The sequence below is a fragment of the Myxocyprinus asiaticus genome, chromosome 1 (genome assembly GCF_019703515.2).
Source record: "Myxocyprinus asiaticus isolate MX2 ecotype Aquarium Trade chromosome 1, UBuf_Myxa_2, whole genome shotgun sequence".
In the NCBI taxonomy this organism is placed as follows: Eukaryota; Metazoa; Chordata; class Actinopteri; order Cypriniformes; family Catostomidae; genus Myxocyprinus; species Myxocyprinus asiaticus.
In genome coordinates, this window is record NC_059344.1 from 466,208 (window position 1) to 490,284 (window position 24,077).

General features: G+C 37.4%; 1 protein-coding gene across 2 annotated transcripts in view; it reads left to right on the top strand.

Annotated features, from left to right (window-relative positions):
• The window catches only part of LOC127442062 (macrophage mannose receptor 1-like), an 82,910-nt gene that overhangs the window by 37,109 nt on the left and 21,724 nt on the right, over window positions 1–24,077 (top strand). Inside the window, exons 1-4 of one of the 2 annotated variants that reach the window (XM_051699772.1) lie at window positions 6,674–6,953; window positions 8,412–8,465; window positions 16,821–17,198; window positions 17,680–18,033. In XM_051699772.1, coding sequence (XP_051555732.1) covers window positions 8,429–8,465; window positions 16,821–17,198; window positions 17,680–18,033 — 769 coding nt within the window. In that variant the 5' untranslated portion in view covers window positions 6,674–6,953; window positions 8,412–8,428. Of the gene's footprint in view, window positions 1–6,673; window positions 6,954–8,411; window positions 8,466–16,820; window positions 17,199–17,679; window positions 18,034–24,077 lie in introns of those variants that run through there. The other variant, XM_051699782.1, reaches the window with a different exon arrangement.

Here is a 24,077-nt window from a genome sequence, read left to right on the forward strand (position 1 = left end):
ACCTGAGAATATATAGAGCATGGTGCACACAGAGCTGCAGGTGAGCCCGAAACTGCACACAGACACAATCCCGCTAGTTCAGACAGACATGAAACAAGAACTAAAGCGCTTGGGGTGTTCATAGCCAAAGTTATGTTGCCCTTAATCCGTTGATGAAGATGTGGGATTTCCGTGAATGATTAAAATACTAGAATCGGGTTACATCATCCATTCTCAAATTCATTTTAATATCAAGTTTATTTCTTCTTTAGTGATGTACAGATTCAGAACGTTGGATATACGTTGAGTTTGAAATGCACTTTATGTTGATGCATGTAGCGTAATAATGCAGGTATTAAGTTAAAATATTGAGTTAGTAATTAGAGAATGTTTTTTTTTTTTTTTTTTTTTTTTTGTTATGGACCCTAATGAAAATTAACCATGGTTTTACTATAGTGATATTGTAGTAACCATGACTGTAATAACAAGGACTATTGTCACCATGGTTTTGATAGAAATTACCCTAAATGACCCGTGACCCTAAAACCGTGATACAAACCAAACCGTGAAAAATTTGAACCATTACACCCCTATTGTTTACATACATGAGTTACTCCCAATAGTAGTTTTGATGAATGGACATAGGCACGGTCTATAGAGCCTACAACAACTTGTCAAATTACAATAGTAAATGCTATGCTTGCTGCTTACTACTGTGATAGTACAGTGTGCTTTTATATATAACATGTTATGACTTACTGTGTCAACAGCAACAGAACGGCACATAAGTCAGCTGGAACATGTTAAAGAAAAGGTGGCTGTTATCAAGCAGCTGTTGTAATCATTGACAAATCGCACCTCTCCAGCTGCAGTCCTGCCAGAGGGCATACATTTGCCACTGAGCAACTTGCAGGACCTCGAAATGGTTGAAAATAGGCTTAAGGAGGAGGCCTGCTACAGTGAAATGTTACATTTGGTTTCCTCAAATACCATATTCTATGATAACAAGTTTATTACATTTCCCATTACAGTTTGTTGCTGTCTTGTGAATACACTAATATATTTGTCAGAGGGTGAGGTTTAGACAAAGAGACCCAAACGCAGAGGAAAACAGCCAATGAGTTTATTAACAACAAAAAATTTTCAGCAAAGGCAATGACAGGCGAATCTGGCACCGGCTGCAGTGGCGAGAAGAGTCTGGAAGCAGTAGCCGCACAGTGGGCTAAGGGAGGAGTGTGTTTGTAGGATGAGTGTGTATGTTGTGGAAGTCAGGAGCAATCCGTAGGATGTCCGTTGTTGCTGGTGTGTTGCAAAGCAAAGCCCAGGCTAAGGTTTCCCCTGACATGTGGGCAGAGACGAGGAACCCTCTTCCAAGGATACTGGGCGGTGAAGACAGGCGAAGGCGAACTGGAAGGTAACCACACTTCCCAATACACGAGCAGAGACAGGCAACCAACAAACACAGGAGAGATCTGCAACTAGGCAAGAGAGCACAGTTAATGCTTGACAGGGCAAACAATAATCATCACATTGACCACACTGAACAACAATGATCCAACATCGGACATGACACATGAGGGGATTTAAATAAGTGGGGAAACAAACAAGGGGCAGGTGCCGCTCACAGCTGAAGATAGTAATGATCAGTGTTCCCATGGAAACACTGATTCCGTGTGCCAGTGGCACCTGAAACATATAAGGGCAAACGTAAACACGCTCTGACCAAAATAGACAGGGAACAATGATGCCATGGTCCTAGTCAGGCAAAACTCAACCTGGCACAGTGACCGGACCGTGACATCACCGGAGGGCACACGGCAGTAACTTGTGCACATTGGTAACTCACGCATGGCAGTAACCAAATACCGGACCTGTGCACCCACACAAAGCACGTACGTGAAACACATACAGACGGGGTTGATGATGTCATGGCCCTCATCAGACAAAACCCAATCTGACAGGGTGACAGGACCATGACATCACCGGAGAACGTCACTAACAACCGGACCCGTGTGCTCACCACTAAAGGGGTACACAGAACATGAGGCAGGCCGATACTGCCGTGGTCGCATCAGGCAGAAACCCAACCTGACAAGGTGACAGGACCGTGACAATATTACTACCTCAATTTAGGCAAAGTATCTGGCAACAGTTGGGGGTCCAAACCCATCCGCCAACACAAGATGTATCCTTGTCTGCATGCTAACCACCCCACTGGCCCAACAATTGTGCTGGCGGGGCTCTGGCCAGAAGCTGGCCTTTGGGAATGTTGGGCACTTCGTTCAGGAGTGGATTTGGTTATAGCAATAATTAATAATTATCAAAGCTAATTATTAATTATTAAAATCAACAGAACATTGATTAGAATCAACAATCATCAAAGATAACTATCAATTATAAAATTCAATAGAATATTAATTATCAAAGATAATTATTAATTATTAAAATCAATAGAACCCTGATTAGAATTAACTTTAGCTTATAAATCCTTCAAATCAACAATCATCAAAGATAATTATTAATTATTAAAATTAATAGAATATAGATTATAATCAACATGAACTCATTAATCTTTCAAATCAAAAATCAAAGATAACTATCAATTATCAAAATCAATAGAATATTAATAAGGATTAATATCGACGGGGCACCACCCTGGAATCAGGGACTAATAACCAGACAGTATAACGGTCTCAATATAGGATTGATCTGTTAGGAAATTCGACGTCTGGAGAACATCGACATTTAAAAGGAAAACAATGAAGGCTTGAATCTGAGCACTGACATCCCCTGCCAGCCCTTGGCACAGGTGCATGCAGAACAATACCAAAAACACTTCTCTTTAAAGTATAACAAAGTTTATTGATGCAGTAATATCAATTATTAATCAATACAATGCATTCGATAAACTTCTGACTTCCAACTATAAACTAAACACATGAGAGTAAGGTATGTGTGTGTGTATGTGAGTGTGTGTGTGTGTGTGTGTGCACTCCACTAAAACAACCAATAATTTTGCTCGAAATGTTGCGTTTGTGCATCGATTAAATCTCAACTGCATCTGGGAGAAACGGCGTGCCTGCTTTCTTTGTCTTTAGGACTTTTTTGCAATTCCTGGATTCGTCGCCACAACGTAACTTTGTGACGGTGCTTGTTTGTCGTCGCAACATCGTGGATCAATAGTTGTGTATTGGTAACCAGTTAGTCATTTTAATTTTATCTAATATTCTATGTGCGGACATGCAGTACGAATCTAATTTCTGTCCTCATTTGCCCCAAACTATTTGAGGCTTTTTCAACAGCATATGAATGATACAGACTCAGAATTTGGTTTAGTTCATTTACTATGAATAAAAAACAACATAGTGTTCACAACAATATTACACAAACAGGTTTATAAACATTCATGTTTATTTTATCAATGCGCTAGTCATACTCATAAGTTCAATTGTAAATTGTTAAAGATAGCATATTCGTTAATAAAATGGTGTCACAATAATGACTTTGTGTCTCATAATAATGATTTAGTATCTCATAATACTGAGAAACTTTAGTATATCGCAACTTATAACAATAATAGGACACCAAATCTGTTTCCTGAATGTGCTCTAGGACTATGTGAACCCGACCCAGTGAATGTATTGTATGCATGTGCAATACGCATACAGTATGTGACTTGAGGGGTTATTGACAGCTGTCATAGGTGGAGGTATGCCCTAGAAGGGTGAGTTCAGAACAGACTAAAGACACAACCACATGTCAAGTCATATTAATTTGTATAGCACTTTTCACAATACACAATTTCTCAAAATTGTTTTTGGGTGGTGGAGAGCCGTACTTTTCTTGCTCCACTGGTCCAACTAAGGTCACCCTCAGTCATGACTGATGCATATAATCAATTGGGAAGCTTTTGATCATATCAATGGATAGCTGGACCAACGGTGTACTGTTGTTTTGATGCTTGGGCTGAACCTGGCTTCTGAATGATGCATCTGTGCGAAGAGTAAGGTTTCCGGTGTCCTGAAAGGTGATTTTATTAAACCATTTGCCTTTTTGGTCACAGTCATCGTAGCCATAATATCCAGAGCACAGCTTTGTGCCATGGACGAAGGCTTTTGCTGGATTATCACAGACAATGCAGACAGGGTACTTCTCCACGCAGTCCAGTAACCTTTGATGCATTGGATAGTGTAAATATTCCATTCCAGATTTCTGTATTTAGGTGTTTTCAGCAGAGTACGAGCAGAGGATGGAAGATCTGTGTGGCCATGTTGCTGAAGAATCTTCAGCAACTGGTCAACAGCATTGCTTTTCCCTTGGAAATGGGACACCCAGGTTGCTAGATCTACATATATGTATTTTCAAATTAGTTTTATACAGATTCCTTTTTTATTTATTTATTTTTAATTTTTTCATTTCTATAGACTGCTGTATTATGTACTTGCTTTCTCTCTACACATTGTTACTGATGCAAATACAAATAAAGTTTGCATCTGCGGCTTTGCAGTTAAGTAGATATGTTTTCTGATTATTATTATTATTGTTTTTTTTTATTTAAATCAGATGTATTTCATTACTTTATAATACATATTTTTCCAGTGAATGATTTTTTTATTTTTTGGAGGGCTCCTAAAAGCGTAATATTTAGTAAATGACGTTACGGCTCATGCACATGCCTGAATACGCAAGAACTCCTTGGAATGGACCAAATGCAGCTACGAAACAGAAACACGCTTATGCTTTTGACAGTAGTAGTAAAATAAATGAGAACTCTTGATTGTACAGTCTTGTGTCGTTCTTACAGGTTGCGGATGTTGTGCAAGCGCTTGATGTTTTGACTGCTGATGAGACCGAAGCAGGTAAGTGTCCGTTTATTTATTTATTGAAGTGTATATTAAAGTGTATTTACGATTTGTGAGGGGAGGAGGGTCAACGTGAATCGACATTGTTGGTTTATTACCTCACATCTTTAATATATTTTTTAATGACCTGGATAAATAAAAATTCTATAGTCAGTGACCGACATCGACGCTTCACAACACCTCAGACGGCCTATCATCATTGAGCCAGAGTAGGCCATAGTAACAGTAAGATTAGTCAAAACCAATATTTTGTGTAGCAAGGAAATACTTTTGTTTTAAAATAGACATAAATTGGTAATTTCTCTAATATTTTGTTTGAACTAAACTGCACAGGTTATACAGTGTCCAAAATCACCCCTGTACCCTCATATAGTGCACTATTTGAGGGGACATCCACTTTGTAGTGGTCTCCGAAACCACAGTGGACATTATCGAGGGCACTCATTCAATCCCATAATGTACCACAATAACAAGCATACAACCAGACAGTAACGGTATACTCACCATGATTATTGAATCAACTCGGTAACTATGTACAGAAAAAAGTAGATGATATATACAGAGAACATTGTATTCTCTCTCAGTCAGAGGATACCGTTAGTAACGGACGAAGTCTCGAGACATCAGTCTCGTGCAGTTCAGATTTCGTGCCACAGCCTGCTTGGATCGATTGACCAATCAGAATAGAGTATTTCACAGAGCCGTGTAATAACGCATATTATTTGATACTGTTATTATTATTATTATTATTATTATTATTATTCTATAGAACAAATTACGTAACTGGTACGTCGTGTGTTAGCTGGGTTAGTGTTTTGCGCCGAAGTAGATCACTATAAAGCATTTGCGTGAAGGTGTCTCAATGCCGTCACTGTAGGACGAACTGTTATTTTTCCTGTAAATACTGTTGTCATGATGAGTACATATCTCTGATGAGCTATTCAAGAGATTGTACTGTGTATGAACGCTCGCACAGACGCCCGCCACTCTCATAACATCAGCCATGCTTTGATAGTATGTTTTATTTTTTATAAAATAGTATTTTATTTACCTCTTGCAGTTGAATTCCCTCTCTAACGTGATTCAGCAATGTAGAGAACTAGCGTAAATCCTCATGAAATTAGACACCTCGTAATTCATACAGATTTGATAGGCGGCTGATAAATATATTTCTGATTATGATTTCATAACGTGGGCCAAAAGATCACTCGAGGGCCGCATGTTGAGTAGTGCTGATGTATAATTTTAATTTAACATGGTTGGCAGTGATTTGATGATGCTGGTCATTATTTTGAATCAGAATTATTAATTCAGCTTTATAGAAAATCAGCCCTAATGTCTATAACATCTCAAAAACATGAATAACCAGCAATCCTGGACACATAATAAACAATCTGATGGTATTATTTAAAATTTCACAACTTAGTCCACATATGTGGTCATTCATTTTTAGGAAAACTGTTTGCTCTAAATTTTTATTTTTTTATTTATTTATTATTTTTTGCTTGTTTATGAGGTGCTATTAGTTACAAATCAAAAATCGAAAATGAAAATGCACAGAGCAATCACACTCATGTCTCAGGAGGTGAAAAGAGAAAATGGGAACAGATTAAAGATTAGTATAAGTAAAAAGTACTGTAATTTACACAACTAGAATAAATACAACGTGGTAGATAAAATGCAAAGTGTCTGGAGTGCAGGATCTGAACACAGTGATCATTGTGATCTGGCACATGATGAAAACTCCCAGGGAAGTCCAACTGAGGTCATTTCCTCAAAACAAGTCTCCGCTGCTTATCTGATATTTATTTGTTAAACAAAAGACTCTCACACTGAATATACAACATACACATACAGTCTGTATTTCTCTCTGAACCCGTCTGTCTCTTACATTATACTGATTTTATCTTCATAAACACCAGCACATATTCAAATTCCCTTCCAAAGAACCAAATGCACAATGCTTCATTATTTTTCTCTGCACTACACATTCGTAAGAAATACGTCAATTTAGAGGAAAAATGCAAATATGATTCAGACACACAGTGTGAACAGAACAACATCAGCGTCATTATCAGCTGGAATCAGGACAGAAACAGGTGAAAACTGAAGGTAAGAAAATCTCTCATGTGTTTTGCTTTAACTAGAACTTTCCTTTAGCAGGATCTTAAAGGGAAGACTGGGGCTAGTAGTCATATGGGGAAGTTGTCACAATGTCTATCTCAGCTACTATAAGATTTTGTGTCAAAAAGTCCAGTTACACAAATGTGTGTATTAAACAGCGCATTTGTATGGTGGTTTCACTAGTTCAAAAACCATATTTGTGAATTATACCCTCCAAACTAAAACTCCATGTATAAAATCATATTGTCAGAGCGAGAGTGAGACAAAGGGACCCAAAAGCAGAAGAACAGGTCAAAGGATTTATATACAACAGAAAATGTCAATTCTAACTGAACAGGCAAAGGCTGGCGATCCCAGCACCGGCTGCAGTAGCAGGAGGCGAAGACAGAGTCTTTTTGCACATACTGGCCGCACAGTGGGCAAGGCAAGCACGTGTTCGTAGACGGGTGTATGCATTGTGTAAGTCAGGAGCAGATCCGTAGGAAGTGTCCATTGAAGCGTGGTGAGGTGCAGAGAACAAAGCCTGGGTGAAGGAGGGCAGTCGTATTCCCAACACGCAGGCAGAGATAGGCAACCAACAGATACACGAGGCAGCACCTACTAGACAAAGAGAGCAAGGTTAGTTGCTTGACAGCACACAATAATCTAGCAAAGACAGTGAGGGCACACAAGGATTAAGTAGGGAGTAAATCAGAGTGGAACAGGTGTTGCTAGTACGTTAATCAGTGGCATGATCAGTGCTTCCCTGGGAACTATCAGTGTTGAGGATTGTTAAGGGAGAGAGAGAGAAACACAAAAACAGAATAAACCGGCAAACTCAACGTGACATATTTATAGCTGTTGGGTAAACAAGCAGACATAATAAAACAGTAGTGTACATTCAGACAAGAGTATAACAACTAAGGGAGATTAACAGGTCTCAAGACAAATATATTTTTCATAAATGTTAGGTTGAGGCGAATTGTCACTTGTTTTAAATTAAGTATTTTATTAATAAGAACCTATTTAGCACAAATAAAAATTTTTTGTGCATTACATGTTTCTTTTTTTTTTTTTTTTGTTTTTTTGTGCAGTTTCATGAATTAGTTTGTGTTTCTTATTTTTGTGTTTAAATTTCACTAAAAAGTCAGCAATAGACTGTCCATTGTGACAACTTACCCCATATAGAGTGACAAATTTAGGCCAACATGTGTTCAATGAATAGTTTCTCTGGAATAATGGTGAAGATGTTTAATTGTTTTTGTGTGTGTGTGTGTGTGTGTGCCAAGACTATGCACTGTATATACTGTGTGGCTAAACAGAAATTGACTTTCAAAAATAAACCTACCCTTGAAAATATATACTGGAATAAAACATGTGACAACTAGCCCCACTTTCCCTTATTCTACTTGTGATTAAAATGGATTAAGGTAGATTTAGTTGATTTTGTACCTCTTAATGTTTCAGCTTTATTTGTCTCAGAAATGGAAAGAGTTGCATTCATCACTTTTCTTCTGACAGGTGAGTGTGTGTGTGTGTGTGTGTGTGTGTTTCTCTTTATGTGAAATTGTCTCAGTGTTGGACCATAACTAACTAAAAGTAGTGACACTATGAATTTAAATAAATCTTTTCAGTAGCGTGATGGTAACTCAGTTATATCAGATGTTGTTGTTTTTGTTTTACTCAGTTATTTAAATATAGTTTTTTTCTGAGTACATTTTGTGTACATTATTTTCTGTTCAAAGAAATTTTATGCTGATACCCTAATAGAGATCCTCATTGTTTAAAAAAAAAAAAAAATACAATTCAATTAACATTTTTATAGATTCATAAAGATGACAAAGAAAAACAAAACATATATACAATGAATCAACTTTTAACTCCCACTACTACCCCTCCCGAATCAACAACCCCACCCCGACCCCCAACAAACATCCCCGTGGTCACACATAAGTACACACACACACACACACACACACACACACACACACACACACACACACACAAAATAGAAATAATATAATAATCATACACATCTAAAACTACACTTCTCCCTCCACAGCCCCTCCCCGAGAGTCTCCCCAAAACACCAAATAACTGCCCCATTTCCCATCAAATGAATCCCAGATCCCAAGCCTTCTACTTGACAAATAACTGCCACCCTCCCCATCTCCGCGCACCACTTCCAAAATGAGGGCACTCCAGCCGACTTCCATCCCCTTAAGATAAGCTGTCTGCCTATCATAACACTGGTCAGAAACCAATTTTTTATGTTTTTATCCCCTATATCGATGACCGCCCCATCGCCCAAAACACAGAGTCTGGGGCAAAACTAAACCCGAGTGCCCAACACGTTTACTCCTCGCCTCGCATAACACATGATCTTTATCAGATGATCTCAGAAATTTGGCTGTCTTCCTCTGCAGATCTCCACACCGGAACCCTGTGAGCTTGCTCGATTTCAAGCTTATGGCCTGTTATGTCGAGCAGACTCGGAAAGAGTCCGTCCAGGAATTTCACCATATTCCGACCTTCTTCGTCCTCAGGAATTCCAACAATGCAGAAGTTATTCTGCCGGTTACAATTCTCCAAATCCTCCATCTTCTCCCAGACACGCTCCAAATCAGCCTTGGTCACTAGCAGATTAGCAGAAAATTCCCTCTCCGATGACTCCAGATAATATATCCATTTCTCGACATCCCCCATTCTTGTAACCATCTCAGTAAATTTTGTCTCAGTGGCTGTGATCGATCGACGTATTGCAGCAAGATCCTCCAAGTCAGCAACGACCTTCGTCATCATTGCCGATACGTTCAGCAATTCTTGCCGAATTTCTTCACACACACACATATATATATATATATATATGGAGATCAAGCTTTTGACACTTAAGACAATTGTGGGACTTGTTCACAACTATTACACATGGTGAAAACATTCATTGATGCTCAAGAAGACAACAAACTACTATATGCATACTATACTTTATGTAATTATCTATATGGAGATTGTGAAGAGCAGTATTAAATAAAAAAAAATCTTTTATCTCTTATATTTGTATAAATTATGAAAGGGGTGTGAACATGAGACAAAAGGGGATGCAAACTTATCTTCTCAACTATATACTGTTTATTAAACCTCCAATTAATGGGTTATCAGCTGTCTTCCTTTTCTTCTGCTTTCTATCTTGTTTATGAACAGAAATCTAAATCGAGCAATTCTGTGATTTGGCGACTAAAACAGCCATTTGGCTCCTTAATATTTCAGTTTAGGAGCCAATGGCTCCCAAGTCATTTTTTTTTAGTCTGAAGCCTTGATATTGTCTTCCTAGAACAGTTATGGATCAGGGTGTATCGAATCTCACCGGTTTATGACACAAAAAGTATCAAAACTAGCAAAATGCACAGAGCTCGCCGTTCACACGTCCGAACCTCACATGGCGTCATGTGACTCGTCATTCGTTGTCTGTCTTAGTATTTTATTAGTAGTTAATATTTGCTATTATTATTATTATATGTTCACACAAAGCTCAATAACATTATTTGGAGTTACTGTTTGCACTCAAGTGTAAATATCACCTTTAAACAGCATGGCTGTTCTCACCCCTAGACTACTGGGAACACAGAAATATATGACAAACTGTAGTATGTCTCTCCAGTGGTATGTGAGGTAACGCTGGTATTCTTTTACCTCGTCGACCCCAATTCGGTTCCACGTTTGTCCCTTACATTTTTCCAACTCTGTTTCCTGTCTCCACTTTTAATATTTACTTTTGTAGTACTTATAATAGTACATTTAAAGGAGTACGTTTTTTTTGTTTGTTTTTTTTTGCTGAAAATATACATTTGATGCAATTAACCATGGTGTTACTACAGTAATATGGTGTTAATATATTAACCATGTTTAATTTAGTTTACTAAAAAATACCATGGTGATCCTGTGGTTATTTTATCTGTAGAGGACATCAGGACAGATCTGTGTTCCTATCATTTTTTTCATCCCCATTTCCCCATCGAAGGCACACACTTTATTTTAATAAACGTTCACAAAAGTATTTTAAACGTAGAAATAAAATGTCCAAATTGAGTGAGTTATAATAATTGAAAGTAAACATTGATTGTTCTTGCGGTGATTGGAGGCTGGGATGATGCAGACGTTTTCTCCAGCTCAGTGTCTCAGTCAATCCTGGAAATCCCTTTATTATTAACTGAGAAATGGTATGATCAGTAGTGCGTCAATCTGTGGTTTTGATCCTGCTCGTGATGCGCGAGTTCGAAACCATCCAAGACCAAAACCAATTTTTCTTCCCATCTCATGTCAGCAGCAAAGACAGACTTTTTCCCTTAATAAACATTAACATAAAATATTTTAAAGGGTTTTGTAGAGACACTGTGAAACTTGATTAAACACATAAACATATAAGACACATAATACCAAACATTACAGGACACCAGCCGTTGCGCAAACTAGCTTAAAATAAAATAAAAACATTTCAATGCTGAAAATATGTCTTAGCATTTGTTTTTAATGTTTTAATTTATTTTTAAGCCATCTATATAAAATATTTTTAATATTTTTGTGAATAAATGTGTATATATGAAATAAAGGGACATCACATGTCTGTTAAGATAGAAGTTAAGATAGAGTTCTCTGATGACCCAATGAACGCTCGAGGCGGGCGATAATGTTGAGCTATTATCTACCCCATCCCCCATGCAAACCCAGACAATGGTGATTTGAGGGGTTGTGAATCTTTGGAAAAATATAAGTGAATTACCCTCACGCTGATCTAGAGATTACTAGAGTAATGTAACTAAGTTGAATCATAATCTTTATCATGTAATCATGAATGCTGCCTTACTCTGCGACTGTACTGCCTAGGATTTTTACACTTTAAAACACAATGCGTTGTTGTTGTTGTTAACCTCCACTTTTTAACATTGTATAGAGTGTAACGGTCACCCCAGTAAGTCACTGTTTGCAGATAGGGAGAGCCATATACTGACAAAATGTTCAGCATCTTCTCTTTTAAAACAGCAATTTTATCATAGTAAACTCAAAACATAGGATTGTTTAGAGTAAAACAGGGCGATAAATTCATTAAATGATGAGCTGGTTTCTCACAAAAGCAGTTTATTCAACGTTAATAAACATTAAGCATCTCCTCTATAGACATCCATTAAAAAACGGCCTCTTGTCTCCTCGCCAGTGTACCGACCATAGAATGTCTATGGGACCGCCGCATTATGATATTTTAGGCTAAGCTTGTAGTCTCCCTTGTATATGATCTTGCATATACCTACAATCAATAATGGCTAATCAAGCAATTATTCATTATAAAGAAATAAAAGCAACTGAAAGTATATTATTGACACATATCAGCCTTTAATGCTTTAATGTTGCAAATAAAAGAATTCCACTACTGTTCTAACAAGTGTCATCGCCAGTTCCCATATAAACCAATGCCCCATCTTAACATGGGCAACCATGTTAAAATCGCTCTTAAACTGTGTCAAATTCATTGAAACAGACATCAATCATACAAAGTGGATTAATAATGATACCAAATTTTTTTTATTTTTTTTTATAATGTGCAAAACATCTTTTCGTTGCTCCTTGGCAATTCAGTGAACGAATCTGCTGAAAAGGACAGAAAAATGATTCACGTGCACGGGCACATCCCCAGTTATCACGATCCCCAGTTATCCATAACACCGGCTACATTTTTGTTTCTATTTATAAATCATGAAAAGGTGATAATGCTGTTTAATCACTAGAGCCAAAATGTAATTTTTCTTTTAATAAAGTTTTATCTTTCAAGTGACACGGCTTCATTTTGCCAAAGTCAAGCAGCGATGAAGGGAGAGAGCAGGGATAAAAACATGCTTATTTATTCAGACATGTCGGTTATCCGTACACAAGTCACTTATATTTATAAAATCATTGATTCAGATACAATTAAACTAGAAATGCACTAAGTATGATGTTATTCATAACACCCAGGATGTCATCATTTTAACACACTATAATAAATAAAAAAGCACTATAATGTGAATATATAGTTTATATTTAATGTGTATATACCAATGTTAGTCAATAAACAACACATAATAAAATTATGAAGCACAGGCATTATTTACCCCACTAGAATACAATGTAAACATTAGTCTTTTACACTAATATGCCTCTGTGTATTTCTGTGTATTCTTCATGAGTTAAAGCAGCTCTTACAATCATACAGACGGGATCATCACAGACGTTTTGTAATATTCTTACTAAATCAGAGCAGAGATATTCACAGTGATGTAGTTAATATATGTGTGTATAAAATATATTTAAATGTCCGCAAAATTCAAATTTGGCAATATTTGTGCTGACCTCAGACCTGTATACACCTTTCCTGGAACTTGGCATGGATCAAAAGCATTTTTTTTAGTTTTTCTTGAGATCGTTTTATGGGTGTTTATCTCTTGACCGCCATTACTTCCTCCTGCTGATGGACACAAATATGGTGGCGGCGGGGAAAAAGTGACGTCATTAAAACAGGTCACTTTCAGGGTTCCCGTGGATCCTTAAAAAGTCTTAAAATATCTTAAATTCAGTTTTCCAAAATTTAAGGTCATAAAAAGTCTTAAATATCTTAAATAATACAAAAAAAAGTCTTAATTTTTATTTAAAGAGGTCTTAAATTTGGGGGCAGAAAGACAGGAATCGTGATATGACCTTATGTGATTATCACACTTCAAATGAATACGATTTAATTAAATAAATGCATGCGCTGTATCCTTCTGAGTGAAAATACGGCACTGTTGTATTTTCTCCAAGCACGCGGGGGCTTGTGAGTGTTTCCAGCTGCTGCAGAGAAGTTCACAAAACTATGTAACACAATTGTTGTTCCTGGGTAGTAAGTGTTATTTCCTAATTGCTTATGCCTCAAAAGTATAGAACATGGCTATTATTCCCCACAAACTTTGCTTTTGTGACCAGGACAGTGATATTTTGAAATGTACCTACTTCCAATGAGAAAACGGGTGAATTTGTGTCTTTTCGTTCAATAAAGTCAGAAAAAAACAACATATGAATCCAAATGAACGTATTTATACTAAAGTAATAAAAAAGATTTAGAAGTGAGTAGTTTTTCGAGATTTACAATTACACTGTAAATTACGTTCACAAATCAGCCCCCAAATGTAGTCTCCCATCATTTACACATTGCAATCATTAAACCATATCAGAAATATATGACAAACTATCACTAAAGAGCAACTGTTGATGATGGTATAGTGTTGATGAAATATGTCTGAACCTCCCCATCACAGGAAGAAAAGACTAAGAACATTTAATATAGGCTACCAAAAACTATTGGCAGATTATAATTTCAATATCGAATCGGCACAATCCAATATCAGTCGACCTCTAATTTGTATCTATTATAATGGTATATAAACCAATTTTAATGTGATGTGGAAAACATGTCTTGAGTATTGTAAATGTATAGCCTACCCTGTTTTACTGATGATCAATGTTAAGACCATGTTGAATGTGTGTCCCTGCCTGTTTAAATAAGAGTCAGTGATACATTATTTATTTTGAGATTGTGTTGGTTTGTTTTGGTATGGGTATACGGTATTAATTTTATTCGTTCAGTTCTTGAAAAAGGTCTTAAAAAGTCTTACATTTGATTTAAAAAACTCTGCAGCAACCATGATTTTAATGCTGCCATTACCTTAATTATACATTATTCGCCTTCTACACATAAAAATGTAAAAATACAATACAAATAATAATATTAACATTTTTTATCATAATAACTAACTTTCTTCACACGATGGTGCCAAAAAAACTATGGTGACAAAAGTGCCCCTTTGCACCTCCTGGTGGTGATTTTACGAAAGTGTCTCACGTGTGAGAATTTGAAGTTTTCACCCGGCAGTACTTACCGCTCAATCTGGTTGATTACCTACTGTAATCTTTTCAATTTATTACAATGGACATATCTTGTAAAAATCTTTTAACATGTCATTTTAGTGAATCACCACTTTAAAAAGTCTGGGGAACTGAAATTTTACTGAATCCTAAGAATGACCCATATTTTATAAGATAATGCCCTTTTAAATAGCTTCAATGTAGTTGTGAGGAGGAGGAGGAGGGCGGGCCCAGGTCATGAGGACACACGCCCGGTCCTGAATCGGGTTAATCAGCCGGGAGAGCGAGATAAAGACGAGCTGGAGGCGGCAGTTAGAGAGAGAGAGAGCGCGGCCGCTGCGTGTCTGTGTGTTTACCTTGATTTAAGTTCATTTATGTTATTAAAACTTACGTTGACTGTTCAGCCGGTTCCCGCCTTGCCCACCTTACCCTGTTACAGTAGTTTGTTACTTTTTGTTATTAGCTTGTAGTTTAGCTAGCTTGTCTGTAGTTTAGAGTAGCTTGTTGTTTTGGGAAGATACAAGTAAACAGTGTTGGGTAAATTTTCTTTTAAAAGTAACCTGTTAGAATATTGCATTACTCCTTAAAGTGACAAAATGAATTAAAAAGTTACTTTTTATGGAAAGTGTTACATTACTTTGCGTTATTTTTGTGTTACTTTTTTCTCACTGCTGTGCATTCAATACAAATATAAGAGATATGTAGAGATATTACAGGTCATGCTAGCTACTTTACAATACTCATATAAAAACAACATGCTAAACAAACAGATATTTAGAAAGTAGGTCTTCACGTCATATTTATAATAAAGAATCAATAACATGAATGTGCATGATTTGTTTTTCCATCAACATGGCAGCCAGTATGAATAATGAAGAATAGCCACTGTCTTGCCTAAAGCAGCAAAGTCCAACACTTGAACCTGCATCATATATGCCAACATGTGCGGTGCCCATCGACAATGTCAGAGTCAACTTGATGTTTTCAAAAGTGTAAATATTTACACATGAATCAATCGTGTGTCACTCAACCAAATGTTGAATGTTAAATGCTTTAACATGGAGCAGTTCGGATGCAAACTGATCCTGGAGCAGTAGTTATGGCAGCTTTGAAACAAAGCAATTCGGATACACAAACAGCCAGCGATCATTCCACACTTATGTAACTATAATCATGCTGTGGTCACAGCTTATGCCTGTGCTATATTATACCACAAAAATGTGTTTACACACTTTTAAATGCAGCCTACATGAATCAGTCGTGAGAATGAAAGTATCACTTACCTGAATGTTTCATTTGACAAAATGTTGCACATCTCTTAACTCTTGCTGTGATTGTCATGACAACTGCAAAATTTATGACGGCTGCTAATTTAAGCTCCAGTGCACATCAAATCCACCTCTGCGAATAAGTACAACTGGATTCCACTGAAGCGTTCAGATTTACATTCCTTTACCAGCAATATTTTGCCATTTTTAAAACATAAATCTCAGGGTGGGCTAAAAGAAGACTTGTTGTGCTCTGCCCATCGCTGATAATACGCACACATATACTACAACTTCAATGTGCATCTCTGGTAAGCCTCCCACTCTCTAGAACTACAATACCCATCATGAACTACATCCCCTCCCCGAAGTCTGCACACATTTACTCCTGATTTATCATAAAACGGGGAAAGGGGAGGTGTACAAAAGCAATGCATTACTTATTTAAAAAAAAAAATTACTCGGATATTATGGTCTAAAATAAAAAAATATTGGGTTACTTGTTCCTCAAAAAGTAATCTGATTACATAACACACACGTTACTTTTAACGTTAATCCCAACACTGCAAGTAAACACTGATCATTATTAAGAACCTTGTGAATTGTTTTTATCTTGATATTTGACACATTACAACTACATTTGACAATAAAGTAATTTTTTAGTGTATTTTTTTTCTCTTTTCAGCTGTCTTCAGTTTCTCTGCATGTGTTCCACATCAGTATCATTTTGTGAATAAAACAGTCAGCTGGACTGAAGCTCAGAGATTCTGCAGAGAGAATTACACAGATCTGGCCACCATCAACAACAAGAACGACATTGAAGAACTGATGAAGTCTGTGAATGATAAAAGTGTTCTGCTTGTCTGGATCGGACTGCACAAGACAGAGAATAAAACATGGAAGTGGTCTCTGGGTGACCCTGCGATCTACACAGGAAGTGATTCACTGTATCAGAAATGGGGAAACGATCAATCAAATGCTGCTGGTGACTGTGTTTATATGAAGAATGGAGAATTGCACAACAATAACTGTACAGACAAAAACTCTTTCATTTGCTATAATGGTGAGCGCAGCTGTGTTTGATCACAACAAACTGAAATGTGTCAAATGAACATTATACAGAAGTATTTATATCTGTTATAATGATAAAACACTGACAATAAACAGATATTAGTTTTCAAGTATTAATCCACTAGTTGCCACTTTGTCTTTGAATAAATGTAATTATTAACTTATTATTTAATTACTTTGTGAATAAATGAAAATCAATATTAGTAGAAGCTGACATGCATATTAATATTAATTAATATTAATTAAAAGTCTACAATGGGCATTTGTTCTTTTAAAAAGTTTATTACACCACAAAAGGACAAGTGATGAAAAAAGTATTAAAATTTATGAAAAGCTCAAGTAAATCGGTAACCAGTACTGGGCTGAAAATACCCCTTACACATTCATATACACTTCAACCTTAAATTTTGATAAAAAAAAAAAGGAAACTCCACAGATACTCATTTGTTAACTAATCAAAATCTCTCATACAGCCAGCAGTAAAGAATACATCTTTAACAGTACACAAATGAACTGGAGAGACGCTCAGAGTTTCTGCAGAGAGAAACATACAGATCTGGTCAGTGTGAGGAACCAGAATGAGAATCAGACGATTCAGAACATTATTAATAATCAGACAGGAAATCATAATGTCTGGATCGGTCTGTTCAGAGACTCGTGGGAGTGGTCAGATCACAGTGAATCCTCATTCAGATTCTGGGCACCTGGTGAAGCCTCAGCAGGAAATACTGAAAACTGCACAGTGATCTCACTCAATGAGCCGCGGGGGAAATATCAGGACTGGCACGGTGATCAAAGCCACAATTACCCCTTTGTCTGTCATGAGGGTGAGTAGATCATCTCACACACAAACAATCATTTGTCACAATATACCTTTGAGTTTAAGGCCTGTTTCACAGTTTAAGGCTGTGTGTATTTATTTCAGCACTCCTATTATCAGATTAAAGTATTCACATGGCGCACATAAGAAACAGAACTGCAAGGAGAGTTTCAACACTGAACTCAGCAAAAACAAACTGGACTACTCATGACTTCATATCAGTGAAGCCACTGTGCCGCCATATTGCTATGCCCAAACATTCCAATAGGAAATCATCTCATTTCAGCGAGTAAACATTAATCATTCAGTCACCGATTTTATATCTGAAATCTGCATGTACATCCCTACAACGCAAACGTCCTACACATGTAATTATTAATTTAAATTCGGGAATTTTTCCTGTTTCTTGAAAGTCCGGGCGAGTTATGTATATCTATATCACTACTAAACTTCATCAGCGAACAGATCAGCTGAATGTAAATACATTCAATGAAACTGACATTTTCAGACTTATTTATTGTGATAATCGAAGTGTTTGTTCAGAGTTACTTGTTCTCACAGTCACTTGAATAAGAGCACACGTGATCTCTCTCCCTCTATCAGCCGTGCAGCGCAATTAATTAAATTAAACTGACACGCTGGATTTAAATGGCAAATGAACACGTATTTATGACATGTATCCATGAATGAGAGCGCAGAGACATCACGATCTGCGTATATCTTCTCCCTCATAACGAATATTATCCATAACAGATTATTAAACATTAACATGATTGTCACTAGAGGGCGAAATGCAACTGTCGTATCCGCAGGTCGGAGACGGTGAAACGAGGGCGTTTCCTCCTGTCAGTCATTGACGCTCTATGAGAGTTTGGGCATACCAAGATAGCCGCTCAACACTTCCGGTGGCTTCACCTCCTGCTGGCAGTTTAACATTGCGTCAGTGATCCAGTTCTATATATATATCAGTGGTTAAAAACCTATTTATTTTGGACCCCCTCTAGATTGTATAGGCTTGGTCTTAAAGACACTCCCACCTCCTGGCAATGCCAATCAAAAGATGGGGACACAACCCATGTTTTTTGGGGATGTGTTGGGATCCAGGAGTTTTAGTTGTGGGATCAGAGCTTTGTGTGTGATGTAGTGGACACTCAATTTTCGTTTTGCCCCAGACTGTGTATTTTGGGTGATGGGGTTGTCCTGAATATAGGTGATAAATATATAAAAAGCTGGGTCCTAACCAGAGTGATGAGGCAGACAGGTAATTCTCAGGGGATGGAAGTCAACTGATGCGCCCTCATTTCATGAGTGGTCTACCGAGATGGGCAGGGTAGCAGCATTTGAGGAGATGGCATGTAGAAAGCTAGGCAACCTGGATTTGTACATCAAGAATTGGGGCAGCTATTTAGCCTTTTTGGAAGGCTCTCGGGGACGGGCAGTGGAGAGAGACTAGTGTTTTTTTTTTTATTTATTTATTTTATTTTTTTATGTTTCTAAATATTTTTTGCTGTTTTATTGTCTATATGTGTGTCTTTGTCAGTTGGCTTTTGACCACTTGGGTGCTCGTTTGTGTCGGGTGGGGGTGGGGGGTTTAATGTTCGTGGGAAAAAGTTGGAATCAATAAAAATTGTTAATAAAAAACAAAATAAAAAAAATATTTATTAAAGGGATAGTTCACCCAAAAATGAAAATTCTCTCATCAATTTCTCACCCTCATGTCATTCCAAATGTGTATGACTTTCTTTCAGATGCAGAACACAAATTATGATCTTTAGAAGAATATTTCAGTTCTGTTGATCCATACAATGCAAGTGAATGTGAATTTTGACACTCCAAAAAGGACATAAAGGCATCATAAAAGTAATCCATAAGACTCCAGTGTTTTAATCCATATCTTCAGAAGTGATATGATAGGTGTGGGTGAGAAACAGAAAATATTTAAGTCATTTTTTCTAAAAATTCTTCTCCCTGCCCAGTAGGGGACAATATGCATGAAGAATGTCAATCAGCAAAAACAGAAGAAGAATGTAAAAGTGAAAGTGAAGATTGACTAAGCAATGAGGAGTAAAAAAATGACATAAATATTGATCTGTTTCTCACCCACACCTATCATGTCACTTCTGAAGATATGGATTAAAACACTGGAGTCTTATGGATTACTTTTATGATGCCTTTATGTCCTTTTTGGAGCATCAAAATGTTGGCACCCATTCACTTGCATTGTATGGATCAACAGAGCAAAAATATTCTTCTAAATATCTTAATTTGTGTTCTGAAGAAGAAAGAAAGTCATGCACATCTGGGATGACATGAGGGTGAGTAAATGATGAGAGAATTTTCATTTCTGGGTGAACTAAAAAAGAAATGTCCCTTTTTCAGGACACTGTATTTTAAAGATAATTTTGTAAAAATCCAAATAACTTTACAGATCTTTATTGTAAAGGGTTTAAAAAAAATTTCCATGCTTGTTCAATGAACCATAAATAATTAATGAACATGAACCTTCAGCTTACAGACGGTAGGCAATTAAGGTCACAGTTATAAAAACTTAGGACATTAAATAGACCTTTCTACTGACTCTGAAAAACACCAAAAGAAAGACGCCCAGGGTCCCTGCTCATATGCGCGAACGTGCCTTAGGCATGCTGCATGGAGGCATGTGCAGATGTGGCCAGGGCAATAAACTGCAATGTCCGTACTGTGAGACGCCTAAGACAGCGCTACAGGGGGACAGGAAGGACAGCTGATCGTCCTTACAGTGGCAGACCACGTGTAACAACATGTAACGTGTGCTGGCTGCTGGCAATGATGATGATGAAGATGATGAGAACCCAAGTGCAGTTTTAATTACAGAACGTGAAATCCAAAAACCCTAACTAAATATAAACATGAACATGGCTTGACTAAAAACTTGACTTGACAAAAACTTGGCTTGACTACAGCGTACCAAACACATACCAACACATTCAATACTTGACCACCAGACAATGAAAACATGAGGGCTTAAATACAAGACATGGGAGAATATAAACCAATGAACAAACAGAACTCATAACAAGCTAATTAAACAATCACCCAATGAAAACATGACACATGAACATAGAGGGAAAACAGAAATCACATGACAAGGGAAACAGGAACACATGACATGAAACAGGAACTAGACTTTCAAAATAAAAGACATGAATCAACAAAATACACCTGACACAACACCTGCACAGGATCGGTACATCCGAATATCACACCTGCAGGACAGGTACAATATGGCAACAACAACAACTGCCCGAGTTACACCAGGAACACACAATACCTCCATCAGTGCTTAGACTGTCCGCAATAGGCTGAGAGAGGCTGGACTGAGGGCTTCTAGGCCTGTTGTAAGGCAGGTCCTTACCAGACATCACCGGCAACAACGTCGCCTATGGGCACAAACCCACCTTCACTGGACCAGACAGGACTGGCAAAAAGTGCTCTTCACTGACGAGTCACGGTTTTGTCTCACCAGGGGTGATGGTCGGACTCTGCGTTTATCGTCGAAGGAATGAGCATTACACTGAGGCCTGTACTCTGGAGTGGGATCGATTTGGAGGTGGAGGGTCCGTCATGGTCTGGGGCAGTTTGTCACAGCATCATCGGAATGAACTTGTTGTCATTGCAGGCAATCTCAATGCTGTGCGTTACAGGGAGGACATCCTCCTCCCTCATGTGGTACCCTTCCTGCAGGCTCATCCTGACATGACCCTCCAGCATGACAATGCCACCAGCCATACTGCTCGTTCTGTGTGTGATTTCCTGCAAGACAGGAATGTCAGTGTTCTGCCATGGCCAGCGAAGATTCTGGATCTCAATCCCATTGAGCACGTCTGGGACCTGTTGGATCGGAGGGTGAGGGCTAGGGCCATTCCCCCCAGAAATGTCCAGGAACTTGCAAGTGCCTTGGTGGAAGAGTGGGGTAACACCTCACAGCAAGAACTGGCAAATCTGGTGCAGTCCATGAGGAGGAGATGCACTGCAGTACTTAATGCAGCTGGTGGCCACACCAGATACTGATTGTTACTTTTGATTTTGACCCAATCTTTGTTCAGGGACACATTATTCCATTTCTGTTAGTCACATGTCTGTGAAACTTGTTCAGTTTATGTCTTAGTTGTTGAATCTTTTTATATTCATACAAATATTTACACATGTTAAGTTTGCTGAAAATAAAAGCAGTTGAAAGTGAGAGGATGTTTCTTTTTTGCTGAGTTTATTACTTTAACACAATCTTTTGCAATATAGACTTTAATGAAGCAATATAAAATATCATAGTCAGCTACCAAAGACCTGACTGAAAAAAAAAAAAAAGTAATCTGATGGACTTGATGCACATTACACATCCAGTGACAGGCTAACAGACACTTTCTGTTCAGTAAATCTGAATGAATCCAGATGACTTAAGCTATTTATAGCTACAGTTTTTGGTTTAATCGCCACTTTTATGTAAATGTGGCTCCCTACTCATGACAATACGATAAGTTTTTAAAAATTAACAGTAGCATAATAATGATCAATGACACATTGGGTAAAACCCTTTTATAATTGGTGGCTGTTATCAAAGGAAAAACTCAGTATAGTAACCCAGAAACGGCAGTATTTTCAGTTTAGATTTGCAGCTCTGTTACGCAGCAGAAACGCTGTCAGTATGAAAGCTCAACACAAGCCAGTTACACTGAAGCTCAGCTTACACACCACAGACACCGGATGGGTGAAACAGCACTAACAAAAGGCTAAATTATTCTTAACTAGATGGATAATTAAAAAAATAAAAAAAGTGTCATTGGTGTGGGTTTTCTTTTAAGGTTTGATTTGTCTTTTATTTTGAAATATATTCCCATGTCATGACCTATTTTACTGTTTCCTGTTTCCTTGTGTTCCTGTCTCCTGTCTTGATGATTTCCAGTTGTTTCTTATTTGTAATTAGTTCCCTTATATATTTGATGCTCTCATGACTATGACATCACCCATTCAAGTTGGAAACAAAATTGAAGAAGCTAAACTTAAACAATTATGCCATGAACAACGGCAAAAGCTCTTTTACTGTTATACCAGAGAATAAACACAAGTAAATAAATCTGCATCACTTATAAACAACACATATGATTTATTAATGCATGGTATCTAAAAAATGATTAATTAATTTGCTTAATTTGAGTCATTAGTTGACTGTCATATAGAACAAATTTATATTATTGAAATAAATTACAGGAGTTGAAATAATTTTGCAGAGTCATTGCTTCCCATCATCTGTCATGTCGACATGCCCCTTCCACCGTACCAACATGGAAATTTGTTTATCATCTAGAGTTAAGAGTTTCCTACTCGTTAATACGACATTGCTGGGTCATTTGTGTTCTCAGAACTCCAGGAGTGTAAAGTAACGATTTACAAATACTCACGTTATTGTAATTAACTACTTTTTTCCCAAGAATTGTACTTTAAGTAGTTTAAAAATTGTATACTTTTACTTGAGTACATTTTAAGTGCTGTAACTGTACTTTTAATGCACTATTTTCCCACGTCTGTGTTCGCTACTTCCCTGTCCTGATTTTATTTTTATCTATCAACATGATTGGCTAGTGAGAGTCTGGTGACTCCCATCCAATCAAATCACACATAAAAAACTTGAAGCTGTAGATCTGACGCCAGCTGTTATGGATGTGCAGGATGCCTCAAACACAGTTCAACACATGAACATCGGCTGCACCTGAAAGGCTTTTCGCAGTGAAAAAGGTCAATTGCTTGACTGTGTCATGTGAGTTTAACTTGCTCAAGCCAGACATCAGCATTAATCCTGCCTCTAATTTGAAGAAACATATTGTTAATTTCATATTTCTGTTTACTAAATTCTGTGTCTATAACGTAGCCTGTAATTTATTCTATCACTGAGATTATTGGGCTGATGTGAGAGATTAAGGCAATGTTATCAATAGGGCTTGGTTCTAAAACGATCTCGATGTTTAAAAAGAGAGATGTCCTCGATATTGATGATAAACTTTTGAGTCATTTTCTATA